This window comes from Hevea brasiliensis, chromosome 6, assembly GCF_030052815.1.
Source record: "Hevea brasiliensis isolate MT/VB/25A 57/8 chromosome 6, ASM3005281v1, whole genome shotgun sequence".
Taxonomy (NCBI): domain Eukaryota; kingdom Viridiplantae; phylum Streptophyta; class Magnoliopsida; order Malpighiales; family Euphorbiaceae; genus Hevea; species Hevea brasiliensis.
Window position 1 is genome coordinate 865,708 of NC_079498.1, and position 13,311 is coordinate 879,018.

The 13,311-nt window shown below is 34.8% G+C and overlaps 3 protein-coding genes and 1 long non-coding RNA gene across 9 annotated transcripts; 1 reads left to right on the forward strand and 3 right to left on the reverse strand.

Annotated features, from left to right (window-relative positions):
- The first annotated feature begins 372 nt into the window (after nucleotides 1–372).
- Nucleotides 373–1,978, forward strand: LOC110649828 (60S acidic ribosomal protein P2A). Its single transcript, XM_021804549.2, has 4 exons — nucleotides 373–528; nucleotides 628–717; nucleotides 1,410–1,639; nucleotides 1,769–1,978. The coding sequence occupies exons 1-4, from the start codon at nucleotides 387–389 to the stop codon at nucleotides 1,793–1,795; spliced, it is 489 nt and encodes a 162-aa protein (XP_021660241.2). The 5' UTR covers nucleotides 373–386; the 3' UTR covers nucleotides 1,796–1,978.
- A 1,556-nt stretch (nucleotides 1,979–3,534) lies between these two features.
- On the reverse strand, nucleotides 3,535–4,665 carry LOC131180723 (extensin-2). Its single transcript, XM_058148134.1, has one exon. It carries the CDS (start codon nucleotides 4,626–4,628, stop codon nucleotides 3,762–3,764), a length of 867 nt encoding a protein of 288 aa, XP_058004117.1. The 5' UTR covers nucleotides 4,629–4,665; the 3' UTR covers nucleotides 3,535–3,761.
- A 441-nt stretch (nucleotides 4,666–5,106) lies between these two features.
- Nucleotides 5,107–8,895, reverse strand: LOC110649831 (histidine-containing phosphotransfer protein 2). The gene is made up of 6 exons (XM_058148136.1): nucleotides 8,443–8,895; nucleotides 7,706–7,836; nucleotides 7,541–7,609; nucleotides 6,160–6,231; nucleotides 5,758–5,830; nucleotides 5,107–5,345 (listed from the first exon to the last, which is right to left on the reverse strand). Exons 1-6 carry the CDS (start codon nucleotides 8,596–8,598, stop codon nucleotides 5,286–5,288), a joined length of 561 nt encoding a protein of 186 aa, XP_058004119.1. The 5' UTR covers nucleotides 8,599–8,895; the 3' UTR covers nucleotides 5,107–5,285.
- Nucleotides 8,896–10,254: 1,359 nt separating this feature from the next.
- LOC110649830 (uncharacterized) lies at nucleotides 10,255–12,731 on the reverse strand. Of its 6 annotated transcripts, XR_009149345.1 has the most exons (5): nucleotides 12,344–12,731; nucleotides 12,109–12,230; nucleotides 11,846–11,921; nucleotides 10,622–11,274; nucleotides 10,255–10,501 (listed from the first exon to the last, which is right to left on the reverse strand). It is a non-coding gene; the product is annotated as an uncharacterized LOC110649830 (long non-coding RNA). The 6 variants fall into 6 exon arrangements; XR_009149346.1 differs by lacking the exon at nucleotides 11,846–11,921; XR_009149342.1 differs by having other exon boundaries at nucleotides 10,622–11,921.
- Between the last annotated feature and the right edge of the window lie 580 nt (nucleotides 12,732–13,311).

Below are 13,311 nucleotides of genomic sequence, written 5' to 3' on the forward strand. Positions count from 1 at the left end.
CTAAAATCTCTTATCGTAACAGACCATGGTTTTTTAAGGGTCTTCATAAAATATCATGAACATTTTTGTCAAAATGAAATCGTTAGGATCTATTCTATCATCAACATATTTCTCCACTGGCGAGAAGAGCACTTGGGTGGATTCATGCAAGGAGTGCATTAAGGGGCTTTCATATTTTTGCACCAAAAGGAAAAAAAATGCAAAATAAATATAAAAATTTTATTTTTTAATTTTGAAATCATTTAGATGACTCTCCAAAGGCAGAAGTCAGAGAGCTTGTAAAATAGCAGTTGGGCCGGGAAAAATAATGGTGGGCTTGGATTAGGATAAGCCGGCCCAGGCTGAGAATTAAAAGAAAAAAAAAAAAGAACGGACACGATCTAATCATGACTCCTAATTCGCCTCAGAGACAAAACCCTAGCTTTATATATTCGTCACATAGCCAACCCTTACAGTCTTGCTCGCACAAAACCCTAGCTACAGCTAGTTCCCTTCATCGTGGAAAAGCAGCCGATCCAGAATCTCAAAGTAGCGTCTTTCTCGCGTTCTTTGCTTCCTAGCTCTATGTTATTTATTCATATGCTTTACGGCGATACTGATTTGATATGAATTATATTGTTTGGACAGGAATGAAGGTTGTCGCTGCGTATTTGCTGGCCGTCTTGGGAGGCAATACCCACCCCTCCGCCGAGGACTTGAAGGAAATCCTTGGATCTGGTATTTTATTACTCTTTCTCCCTCTCAATGAATTTTAATTTTAAAGCTAGATTTTTCAAAATTTATGATTATATTCTGCCCGTTATTGAGATATAACTCGATGAATATATTTTATCACTGTTGCTTATCTTGATAGGCTTTAGTTTTTTAGCATTTCTTCCGTGATGAAAGCTATTTATTATGTGTGTCGTTGGTCTTGGGGCTTTGCTTGATTTTGCTGTAATTGTGGCTTAATGATGATAGAAATGGTATTTTAAATAGGATAATATTTAATGATATTGGATAATTTATCTGGTAGACTGGAACAGTTTCTGATGTTTTTGTATTAGACTGCTTATTGAAATTAGCTCTAGTGGAGTATAATACCAATTCGTGTTGTAAGTATTGGATAATTTGTTTATTCTGCGAGATATGCTTGTATGTGATGTGCCTATGATAATAGTTTTTGTACCCAGAGCATTAAACCAAATATCTTGCCAGCATATGTTTCTGCGCAGCAACTGATCACACTGCTCTTTGCAGTGGCTACTTTGTAGAGTATAAGTGCACTTTCTCTATGTGTATGTGCTTAAATGGATAAACCTTAATCAGTGATGATTTCCAGAACACATTTTAAGGCTTTGTGAGGATATTGGTGGATAAAGGGTCTCCGTTATTGTTCAGACCAAAAAATCATTTTGTTCATTTTGCAGTTGGAGCTGATGCTGATGATGATAGGATTAAGTTGTTGCTGTCTGAAGTTGATGGAAAGGATGTTACAGAGTTGATTGCTGCTGGTAGGGAGAAGTTGGCCTCAGTTCCTTCTGGTGGTGGTGTTGCTGTTGCTGCTGCTGCTGCCCCTGCTGCTGGAGGTGGTGCTGCAGCTCCTGCTGCTGAGGCCAAAAAAGAAGAGAAGGTTGAGGAGAAAGAGGAGTCTGATGAGGTAAACTTTTAATGTTGCAATTGCTATTTTTGATTGATACAAATTAGAATGTTCACTGTGCTGGCCCAGTGAATTCATTTGACGTTATTGTTTATGTTGCCTTTAACTTTTTCCTCAATTTTGCTGCAGGATATGGGTTTCAGCCTCTTTGACTAGGAGATTTGGTTGCTGCTTTCATTTGTATCAAGGCCTTCGTGCTAGCGTTTTAGTTAAAAATTATAAGTTTTTTGGTCTGTAGTTGGATATGATATTTGGAACTTGTTTGCATTCTGGAATTTTTGAGTTAGATAACAGAGATCAGCCTTTTCAGATATAATTGTTAATTTTGAGATTCGCTTACTCTTTTCTCTCATGAATCTGTTTGCAAATGATGTGTAAATAGTGTGATTGTTTAAATAATTTCCTAGAGAGAATACGTGGAATCCGTAGGTGAATTAATATTTCCAGTCTTGGCATATCCGTGTCAATTGCAATCGATTTTCAAGCCAACCAGCAAGATTATAGCTTAAACTAAAGTTGCAAAATAATCATTTTGATATACACAATCAGGGGATGAAAGCAAATAATAACAATTTTGGTCTCATCATCTATCTTAAAATTGACCATCAGCGTCAATCTTGATTCTTGAACTTGGTGGGGATTTTTCATTTTGTGCCTTCTGCCATCTTCAAACGGGATTCAACTTCTGCAAGCAAGACCTATTGCATCAACTGGTGACTTACAGCAGCAGTGCTTCTTCGATGGATTCATGCCCAATGTCCTTCACACTTTACCAACACAACCAAACTCGCAAAATAACTATAGATTTACAAAAGGAGGTCGCCAAAACTCGCGTTATGGGTCGCCTCTCTCTCCTTATCTATGGGCGACATCGTTTTGTCTTTGAATAATTAATGGTCCCCTATGAATGTGTTGTTTGCTATGTGATGATGCCAGTGGGTCATTACATTAAGATAAATTGAAAGTAGGCCTTCGTTTAAAGGAATTTTAAGTCCACACTTGACCTATAACTGGTTTAATTTGGTCAACTGGATTGTTTTCACTGTTTATCTATTTTTACTTTAATTTCCTATGGATTTTTTAATTATTTTTTCATCAGGATATTTTTATTTCTAATATTATGTTCAATTAAATGCAAGAGTAATGTAAATGAATAGTGCTTTAAACAATGTTAAGCTAAACGAAATTAAGTTTTATTTATTTTAGTAAGATTATTAAGTTGTATGAAATATTTTTTTCATTCAGAAAATAGATATGAATTATTGATAGCAACTCAATACTATCGAAAATAATCTTTGACAAGTAAATGTTATTGTATATTATGTCTCTAATTAGAATTGTGATTGAAAAGTTACAAAGTTGCTTCAAAATTCTTTTTTTTTTTTAATATCATTTTAGATACAATTCAAAAAAAATTTGAGAAGGCTATTTAATTATTTGGAAGTTCTTATAATTAACATATATTAAATTAAAATTAAAATTAATATATAAAGACCCTTAATAAATATTTTTGAGATGGTATGTTTTTTAACAGCAACTCAAACAATAATGTTATATTGATTTCAATGGCAATAAATTTTGTAACCAAGAAAATTTTGCCACAAACAAATGCAATTAGTTCTCTTGTTGTTCTATGCACAACTCGATTTCTTATCTAACTAATTTTTTAATACTATGATCTCTTGGCAGCCATACATGTAGTCAGCTATATATATATAAAAAATCTGTTTGGCATAAGTCAAAGAGTGACCTGTTTTGGTTCTTTAGAATATCTAGTTATACCAATTCTTGGCGGAAGTATGACTTATGAGCCTAATTAATGCTTTAAAGCTTTTGAGATGGATGTGATTCAAGCTCATATATAGAAAAAGGTAGATAATAGCTCTGATGCTTCATTTAAAAGTATCAAAATAGTTCTATAAATGATTCATAGAAATTTTCTATCTCATAGAAAAGTTTCATACAAAGAAATGATACACTAAGCACTTCTGCAAGGATCTTGGTTTTAAATCCTTATTATTGTACACAAGCAATTGTTTTGTAATGGGAAATCACTTCAATAACAATACAAAGAAGTAAGTTAGCCTTTATAGGCTCCAAATCGATTCAACCATAGGTTTAATTAGTAATGCTTTGGAGGTGGTGGAGATGTGTAGTAGTATGGTGAAGGCAAATGAGTTGGGGGTGGTGGAGATTTATAAAAATAAGGTGGTGGTGGTGATGGGGATGGTGGAGGTGGGGACTTGTAATAATATGGGGGAGGTGGAGACTTTAATGGAGGAGGAGATGATGTGTGATGGTATGGTGGTGGTGGAGAGGGAGATGATGGAAATGGGGATTTATAATAGTATGGAGGAGGTGGAGACTCCTTTAGAGGAGGTGGTGATGTGTAATGGTATGGAGGTGGGGGTGAGGAAGATGGTGGAGGTGGGGACTTGTAGTAATACGGAGGAGGTGGAGACATCTTTGGAGGAGGGGGTGATGTGTAGTGGTACGGGGCTGGCGGCGAGGGAGATGGTGGAGGTGGGGACTTGTAGTAATAAGGAGGAGGTGGAGACATCTTTGGAGGAGAGGGTGATGTGTAGTGGTCCCGGGGTGGCGGCGAGGGAGATGGTGGAGGTGGGGACTTATAGTAATACGGAGGAGATGGAGACTTCTTTGGAGGAGGGGGTGATGGGTTGTGGTACGGGGGTGGCGGCGAGGGAGATGGTGGAGGTGGGGACTTGTAGTAATACGGAGGAGATGGTGACTTCTTTGGAGGAGGGGGTGATGGGTAGTGGTATGGAGTTGGTGGTGAGGGAGATGGTGGAGGTGGAGACTTATAATAATAAGAAGGTGATGGTGGTAGTGATGGTGGTGGTGAGGGAGATGGAGGGGGTGGGGAAGCATAAATATAAGGTTTATCTGCCACCACACTGGTGGCTACAAGGCAAAAAACTACAAAATGAAACATTGTAGACAAATGTCCCGGAGGTCTAAGACTTCCCATTTCCTTGATGAGAAGAGTTTTGCTTGGTGAACATTGAGGCAAACTCTATATATAATGGTCTCTTCAATCATTTTTTAACACAGATATTTAATTATGATCACAGCCTGGATTAATCATTTAAAAAATCAAATTCAAAATTAGCGGTATTTGTTTTTCAACTTGTAATTGGTGGTTTCCCACTATGTATCTATGTTTTGTTTATAATAGAAAATGAAAATGTCAAGCTTGTGAGTTTGGTAGGTTGATGCTTTTATTCCTCAAGCTGAATAATAAATGAGCCAAATAATAGATAATTCCTTTTTTTTAATCCATCAAAATTTAGATCTCATATTATTGGACCGCCTATTTTGAAAATGAATTAATGTGTAGTTTTTTTTATTCAAAATGGCTGAAAATTCAATGTATTGATTAAATTAAATGATGATAGGAATTTTTAATTAGGTAATATACCAGCCCCTGATACTATGGTATAGAACACTGATCATAAAGCTGTACTTGATATTCAAAGTTTCAAACACAACATATAACAAAAGCAGTCTTAAACAGGGAGAACTTTGAGTTGTAATGAACTCTTATTTATATGATCATAGAATATATTTGTAAGCCAACCCAGATTTTCTGATGAACCACCTGAATGGGCTAAGGTAAACCACCACCCTATGGATGGAGGAGGCGGCGGCGTCTCCTGCTTTCACTAGCAATGATGGTTCTCTCTATCTGCATTCAATTACAGTATGATTAACAATATGGATAAAGCAAATGGAGGATATTGGTTTATCATAAGGAACTTTAGAGAAAAAAATGTTTCTGGTCAGCTTAAATCATTCGTGGTTCAGTTGATCTTGATCCAATTAGGTGTTCTAGGCATTGGAAAACTATCAGCTATATATTAACTAATGTAGCAATTCACTCAAGAGTCTTAGAAAAACCTCTTGTTTGTTACTTGTCAAGTAGACAGTAGACTACAAGAAGTAACAAGACTAAAATTAACCTCGTCATTGTGGTCTCCTCCTTCAAATGTGTTTATAAAGAATAGAGAGAGAGAGAGAGAGAGAGAGAGAGAGAGAATTCTAAAGACATATCATGTCTGAAAGGCCTGAAGGGTTAAGAATTATAAAGCAAGAACTACCTGGATAATCATATTTATGTTGCTCTTCAGAATCTGGTATTCATCCTTCAGCTTGTTAAAAGCCTCAAAGCACCTAAAAGAATGACACAACCCATTAAAAATGACACAAGACTACAGATTACTCTATAATGCATTAATTCTACTTCCATTTAAAGCTTAAAGCCTATAATTTAGTGAGTTAACAGCCATAATTAGGCATAGAAATCAATAAGAATAACCAAAAATTGCAAGCATTATCTTGAACAATGTTGTAGCAATGAATAGCAAGCTAATTCTTCACTTAGAAATTATGACATTTATGTAATGAGCGATAAGTGTAAGAAAATTGCATACCACGATATCATGTAAATATATTTGACTGTAATCTCAGTGAATCAATAACAAAAACAGGACACTTGTTACCTGTCTCTGTCCATATTATCGCTAGCATATCGAAGCTCACGACAGGCAAGGTTCACCTGGCGACCACCGATGCTGCAACTCCAAATGCAGATGTTAAGATTAGAATTTCAATTTATAATTACTGAAATAGAATGATGGGAAGCTTCAAGTTAGTCAGTAGCATATTATTCTTTATGTTGACATATGACCTTGACCTAATTTGGGGGTATTCTAAGAGAGTGGGTCATGAGGTTAGCTAATTTAGCTTATATTTTAGTTTTAAGATGAATTTTTACTTATGCTGATTCCATTTCCCCTCCTGTAGGTTTCCTAAAAATATAATAGAAATTAAAGCAAACAAGTAAATCCAAGGGTCTACCTCTAACAGCATACAATGAATTATGCTTACAATTGCCAGTGAATAAACATCTGAACTAGGATACAGATCAAATTATACCAAAACACATATTGACAATACTTTTGATCATTAGGAGCAGTTAACAATTGTAGTACACATCACATATAAGAGGACCAAAAAGATTCATCAGAGAAGTCAGATGTGTATGTTAAATGATCCTTGAAACTGATTACAGGTAGTTGTAGTTAAGTGGAAAGAAAGAATAATAAAAGGAAAGAAGGCTAAGAGCTACCATTTAGGTAGACATAGATATGTAGCTTCTGAAATTCAAATACCTACTACAATCCATGAGTGTATGTTAAAATGTTATAACATATGATCCCTTAAGCATACCTAGCTAAGTCTGTAAGCAGCAATCAGGGCTGAAAATTTTTTCCAATTTATTATGTGGGAATGGTGTTGAAAGCAATCATTAATCACCCATTAGCAAAGCTTAACCAAAGATATGCTAACAAAGACAAGTATTTGTATATGTAGCAGGTGGCACATAATCAATCTGTGTTGATATCATGCTACCTCTAAATCAGGAAACTCTGACTAATGAGCATTTCTATGTAGCTTCTAGCAGTTCGACACGTGCCATAAGCCACACGAGTGCGCGTGCTTATCTCTCTAGCTAGCTTCCATTAATTGAATACACAGCAGATAACACAAGTCTATTTATGCACATTGAATTCTTAAAGTACTCTTTGTTTTCTAGTGTCTTAAACATAACTAATTTGGAACATCGTTAATTCCTTTCAATCATTTTAAACCGCGAAAACGACAATAAAAACCTTTTTAGCGATTGATTTTTTTTTCTAATGCCTTGATAGTACAATATGACACTCATATATATTATAGACAGTAAAGATTCTTAACTAATGGATGGCTTCACGGTTATAAAAATATACACCAAATAATACCATGAACATAAACATCTAAGAAGGAAATTTCTTTGATTGAATGCATGAGAACATAATATTGAGTAAGTGAAGGAGTTACCTAGAGCTACTGCCTTTAAGCTGGTGAGCATAGTTGATAACTCGGGCATAGTTAATAACAGGCTGATTCCTGATTATTTAAGAAAATCAGTCCACCTGATTAACAATACAATGGAAAACTAATAACATAAACTTAAAAACTAGAAAGATTATTTGAGAGGAATACAGGTGACGGTTCAACTCTGCTATACAGTTGTCAGCATCATTCAGGAACATGGATATCACTTCCACAACAAAGCGAGGATTGTCTGTACTTCGTAAATCAAGTACATGATCAAAGTTATTGTCTAATATTCCCTGCAAAAGAAGAAAACGTGGAAAACTATAAGAATTTGTGAAACCTTTGGTGTTGTCTTGTTGATAAGATCAATAAAAAAAAATTGAAATCCTGTTCAATTAATCTTCCTATTGAAAAACATGTTCCTATGAGAGTAAAAAATAAAAATCCAAAAACCAATCATAACAAATAATTAATAAAAGGGCTTTGTTCCCCTTTATCTGGTTTTCTCTTAGGAAAATTTTCTTATGTTTTCAGGGTGAACAAAAGGATTAATTGAACCCAAAGCTCTCATTTATGCAACTACGCATGGCGATTCTTTTACTTTAATGGGTTAGTTCTCTTATTGATTAAAGAAGAGGGAAAATTCCCAAGAGTGGGAAGAAAAAAATTGAAAAGAAAAAGAATTAAACTCTTGTTAAATCAAGGCTTCAATTTTCGTTTTCTTGTCAACCAGTTTCTCACCAACCAAACAAATTACAAGTCTCTTCATTTTCCCCAGCTCTACTACATGCAAAAGAAGTGAAAAGATTGACAATGTACAATCACCAAGCAAGAAAAAAGAAATGAAAACAAAATCACAAATTATATATTTTATAATAACCAAAGAGTGTGAATGTGTTCACCTGCTCTTTCAAGCTCCCAACAAAGTTCCTTTCTTCCTGCCTGAGTTCAATTCCCACCATGCTGTTATTCTTGAAGGCCAAGAGAAATGGCAAAATCCAGAAAGCAGAGAGCAAGTGAAATTTATCAGCTCTCCAACTCTCTCCTACACCAACCATACATATATGTATATCTATTCTTGCAGTGAGATAAGAGTGAGTGTCTATTGTGTATATATATACAAAGAAGCAGAAGAACGAAAGAAAGAAGGAAAGAAAACAAAGAGGCAGTTCGTGATAAATCAAATCTAAAGTGGCAGAGAGTGCCAACTTTGGCAGTGAAACCTGCACTGAGCTATACGTGGAAATGTGTCTAAGAGCAGTTACTAACAACAGCTACGACATGACAAGGCAATCAACAAACGCCTTCCAACTTCACGCGCTTCTCCACGCTTCTCCATGGTCTCCTCCCTCCTTCCTCCAAATGTCTATTCACCATAGTAACTGTTTAAGGCATGAATATCCCTTTTGGCTTTCGTTTTGAAAGGATTTATGAAAACCAAATTCTGCTTACTCATGAATTGTTTTACTCGTCCCCCGTTAGCATTAGAATTTTACAGTATTCAATTTAATTAATTTTTTTATTAATTTAAATTCAAAAACCATAAAAAATTATTTTTTTTAATTTTAAAAAATTCATTTTAAAATAAATAAAAATTATACTAAAAATAATATTATTATATTATATTATATTTGAGATAGTGATCAAAAGATTAAAAAAATTAGTTTGAAGCTTTTCTTTTTTTTTTTTAAGGAAAAAAATTTTTTTAGATTAATTTAAAAAAAATGGTTTTGTTGTTTATTAAAATAAAATTTAAAGTTTTTAATAAACATTATTAAAATATTTTTTCAATTGCAACTCAAACAATAATACTAATTAGATCCTTAGCCTATTCTTTTATGTGAACAAGTAGGTTTAGTCTATGCTAGTGCAACAGATTTATTAGTCCGCCTCATGTAATCAATTTCTTGCCATAGGAAAAACAGGACTGCCTAAGCATTGAGGTCCGTTATGACAAAGGGCTAAAAGTGGACCTCTGCTTGAGAAATAGATTGCGGTTTTAGGCATTTAGTTTTGTTAGGGAAAAATAGAGGATATGAAATGGGTAATTTTTATAGCTAAATCCTAAATTTTAACTCATATTAAAAAGTCTCTAAACTTTAATTTTGATTTACAGAAATTTCCCTAATTTATTATAGCAAATTTCAGATTAAAAAATAAAAAATTTACTTTTTACCTCATTTTCTTTCACCCTCAAAAAATATTAGCTATTTTAACCTATCATAAAAATACCACTATAACAACGATCAGTTCCTTGAAAAAGAAGAAGATTTACTTTCACCCAAAAGTATTAAAGCTATATTTGTAGATATCACACTATAATTTAAAGAGTTTTTTTAATTTGAAAACCTGCTATTATAGATTGGAAAGATTTTTGACAAAATAAAATTAAAATTTAAGGATTTTTTAGTAACAAACGGTGAAACACAACGTAAAAATTCATGGACAGATTACAAAAGTTACCCGATTGAAAATAGAATATGGATGATAAATGTGTTTCCCAATATGGGAAAAGGACTAAAGGGCTACAAATCTGCAAAACAATGAAACATGCTGAGCTGTTCCACAATTATTTTAGCTATATCCTAATCCTAAGACAAGTAGATGATGATTATAACAGCTTTGTGCAGATAACAAATGCCAAAAATCAGAAGAAATAAATCAGGAATATTCATAAGGCTGGTGTTCCATGATTCAAAAAAAAAAAGAGCAAAGAGCCAAGAATGTTTTTTCTCTTCAAAATTGTTTACCATAGAAGAAACATACATTAAGGCAATCAATTGAGTGAAAATACTATGAAGTACATTTTATAAAATGGATATTCATTAACAATATCATAAAGGTCAGACCACCGCTTGCGTACAGGAGCTACTCATACATCATCATATAAATGTGGAGGAGGGTTAAGAGGGGCAAGACCGCTTCCGAGGACAAAATCTCAGACTACAGAATAAAAAATACCTGGCAGAGCAACACAGTTATTAAGCCAACAGCTGAAGGTGGTAAAAGAAGAAGAACAAGAAGAGGAGAGAAAGAAAGAGGGAGAGATTCAATATAGACATCCAAAAATGAATGGCTTACTTGGCAGGTAATTCTTAGCCATGCCGCCAACAATATCAAGACAGATTCACCTTTTTAAGGGTGAATCTGCTAAGACTTGGGAACAGTCACATTCAGGATTTTTACATCTTGGTACGGCTTGTCTGCCTTGTCTGTCTTCACCTTCTCAATTGCCTGCCAAAGTTGTGTGTGAATTCCAAATGCAGAATAATATATTTAATAAGTTACAGGAAAATAAAACATGTCTAATACCAGGTGAAGTAAGGATGTGCTTATTTTATCTACTTATCAAGGCTCTGTAATACATATATGCCTGAAAGCTTATTAAAAAGGTGCAATTTGAGACGTACACTAAGTGTGATGTAACACCATGCACATGGAGTTACCTCGCATAAGATATGATGCATACGTATGATTTCCAACTCCCTCCTCTTTCTCTCTCTCACACAAATGACACAACCATGCAAGAGCAGAGAAGAAAGATTACTTGTGGATAGTAGGAGGATAAAAAAGGATTCAACATTACCTGGACAACATCCATTCCCCTTACAACTCTACCAAAAACAGTGTGCTTATTGTCCAACCATGGTGTGGCCACTGTGGTGATAAAGAACTGATAGCCATTGGTGTTAGGGCCAGCATTGGCCATTGACACCGTGAAAGGGCTGTCATGTCTTAAAGTGTAGAGATGAACATCCACTTAGTTGTTCATACACATGGAATTCATTTATAGAATAACAAAAACATAGCAAACCACTGAAGTTTAAAAGCAACATAGTAACTTGCCAGCCGCATTCTAAATTTGTGAACATATAATCACCAATAAAAATATCCTACCAAATCTTGTCATTGTTTAAGCAACAAGCAGTCATCCAAGCCAATGTGGAAATGAAATAGGCCACTATACTCTATACAACTACGTGCCACAAAGTGTGATGTTACCATCCTAGGCATTCAGCCATAGGGAAGGAAGAAAAATAAACACTATTAATGTGGGACAACGAGAATTCGGGACATCTTTACATGAATAACCATCTTTTCTTTTGCCAAGTAAAGGACGAGACCCTAATATGAAAATTTTAACCAACTAAAATTAGGAGCAGTACATTTATAAGGTTCTTTTATCCTGCTGTCTTTCAAATCAAGCTTTTAACAATGACCCAATTAAAAGATTAAGCCATTCAAAAAAAAAAAGTATTGATAATGGTGCATCTGTGTCAAGCATAGTTCACACCAGTATATTACCTCAATAGTGGAAATGCTTGTCTTGCATTTCACAATTTCAAATAGATTGGTGTCACTTTTCAGTCTAAAACTTGCACTGTATGTATCAGATAAATGAGAGTATTGTTAGGCATTCATGGCAATCAGAAGAAACTAAAAAACACATACATGCACCCAAAAATAAAGTTCTCAACATGGAAAGAGTCAACAATACTCCAAGCAAGATGTTAGGCACATAGGACTCAAAGAAAACTACAGAAGAGCATGAAAGAATAAAGACATACTCAATCTTTGGAAACTGAAGTGTTGCAGGACTCCAATATTCAATGATTCCCTTTGAATCAGCAGATATCATAGTGTCAAATACAGGGTTGTATTTCATAACTTTAATTGGCCCCAAGCATCTCTAGAAAAAGACAAGTTGAAAAAAAATAATAAAAAAAAAGAGTAATCATCTTTACATTGCAGCAAAAGAAAGAAAGCTTTGGAGAATCATGCAACCATTGGAGTGACTTGTACCTCTTTTGAGATGATAGGTTCATTTGAACCCGCTCTTGCATCATATATATTATGTATACAAACGAGGAGTTTAGACCACTGATGGCAAGCCTAGCTCTAACATCGCCTTGTTTATATACCCACTCAATACTATCAGGGATGAATGGTAGCCGAATCATGACCATCATGTCATAATTGACGACATCATATAACTTGACAGATTGATCATTGGAAATTGTGCATCAAACTAGACCATCCACACTAACCTGCATGGCGGAAGAAAGTCACAGTTGATGACTGTACCAACAAGTAACAAAGGAGAATCAACTAAACACAAAAGAGCCAATCAAATGCTACCTCTATAGGAAAATATTAGTGAAATAATTAGCATACTACAAACCAAAAGGCAGGTCCAACACTAACACATAACATGGCTGGTCGTGTGGCTGTGAGATAAAATTTTCTTTTCAACTTATTGATAATTTTGGGATCACATAAAACTTCCATGACACATCTCCACATAAAACACCAATCAAGCGATTTAACAAAAATCCAGGCCGACAGAATTTTAAATATGAACACTTGCAAATTGACCTTTTTTCTTTTTTGAAGCACAATTCAAGGTGTTGACAAAGTTTTGAAACTCCTCCATCATCATGATAATATAGCACTCCCATAAAGCTAGGCCACCCTATCCTGCTAACACCCCTTTCATGGATTTGGCAATTTGAACTATTATCCACCTTAAGCAAACAGATTGTTATCTGAAATTAAAGCAGGCGTTTTCATGTTGAAAACCAGTTACTGCAAAACCATATAGGCTACAGCTATCTTAAATTGTATAGATTAAAACCAAACGCAGCAAGATAATAGTACAACCAATAACCAAATCACCAACCAAAGCAACAGAAACAATACCAACAACATCAACAACACCCTACAGCCCATAAGCTTCACCAATTCAGTAGTGACCTAGAGCGAGAAATGAC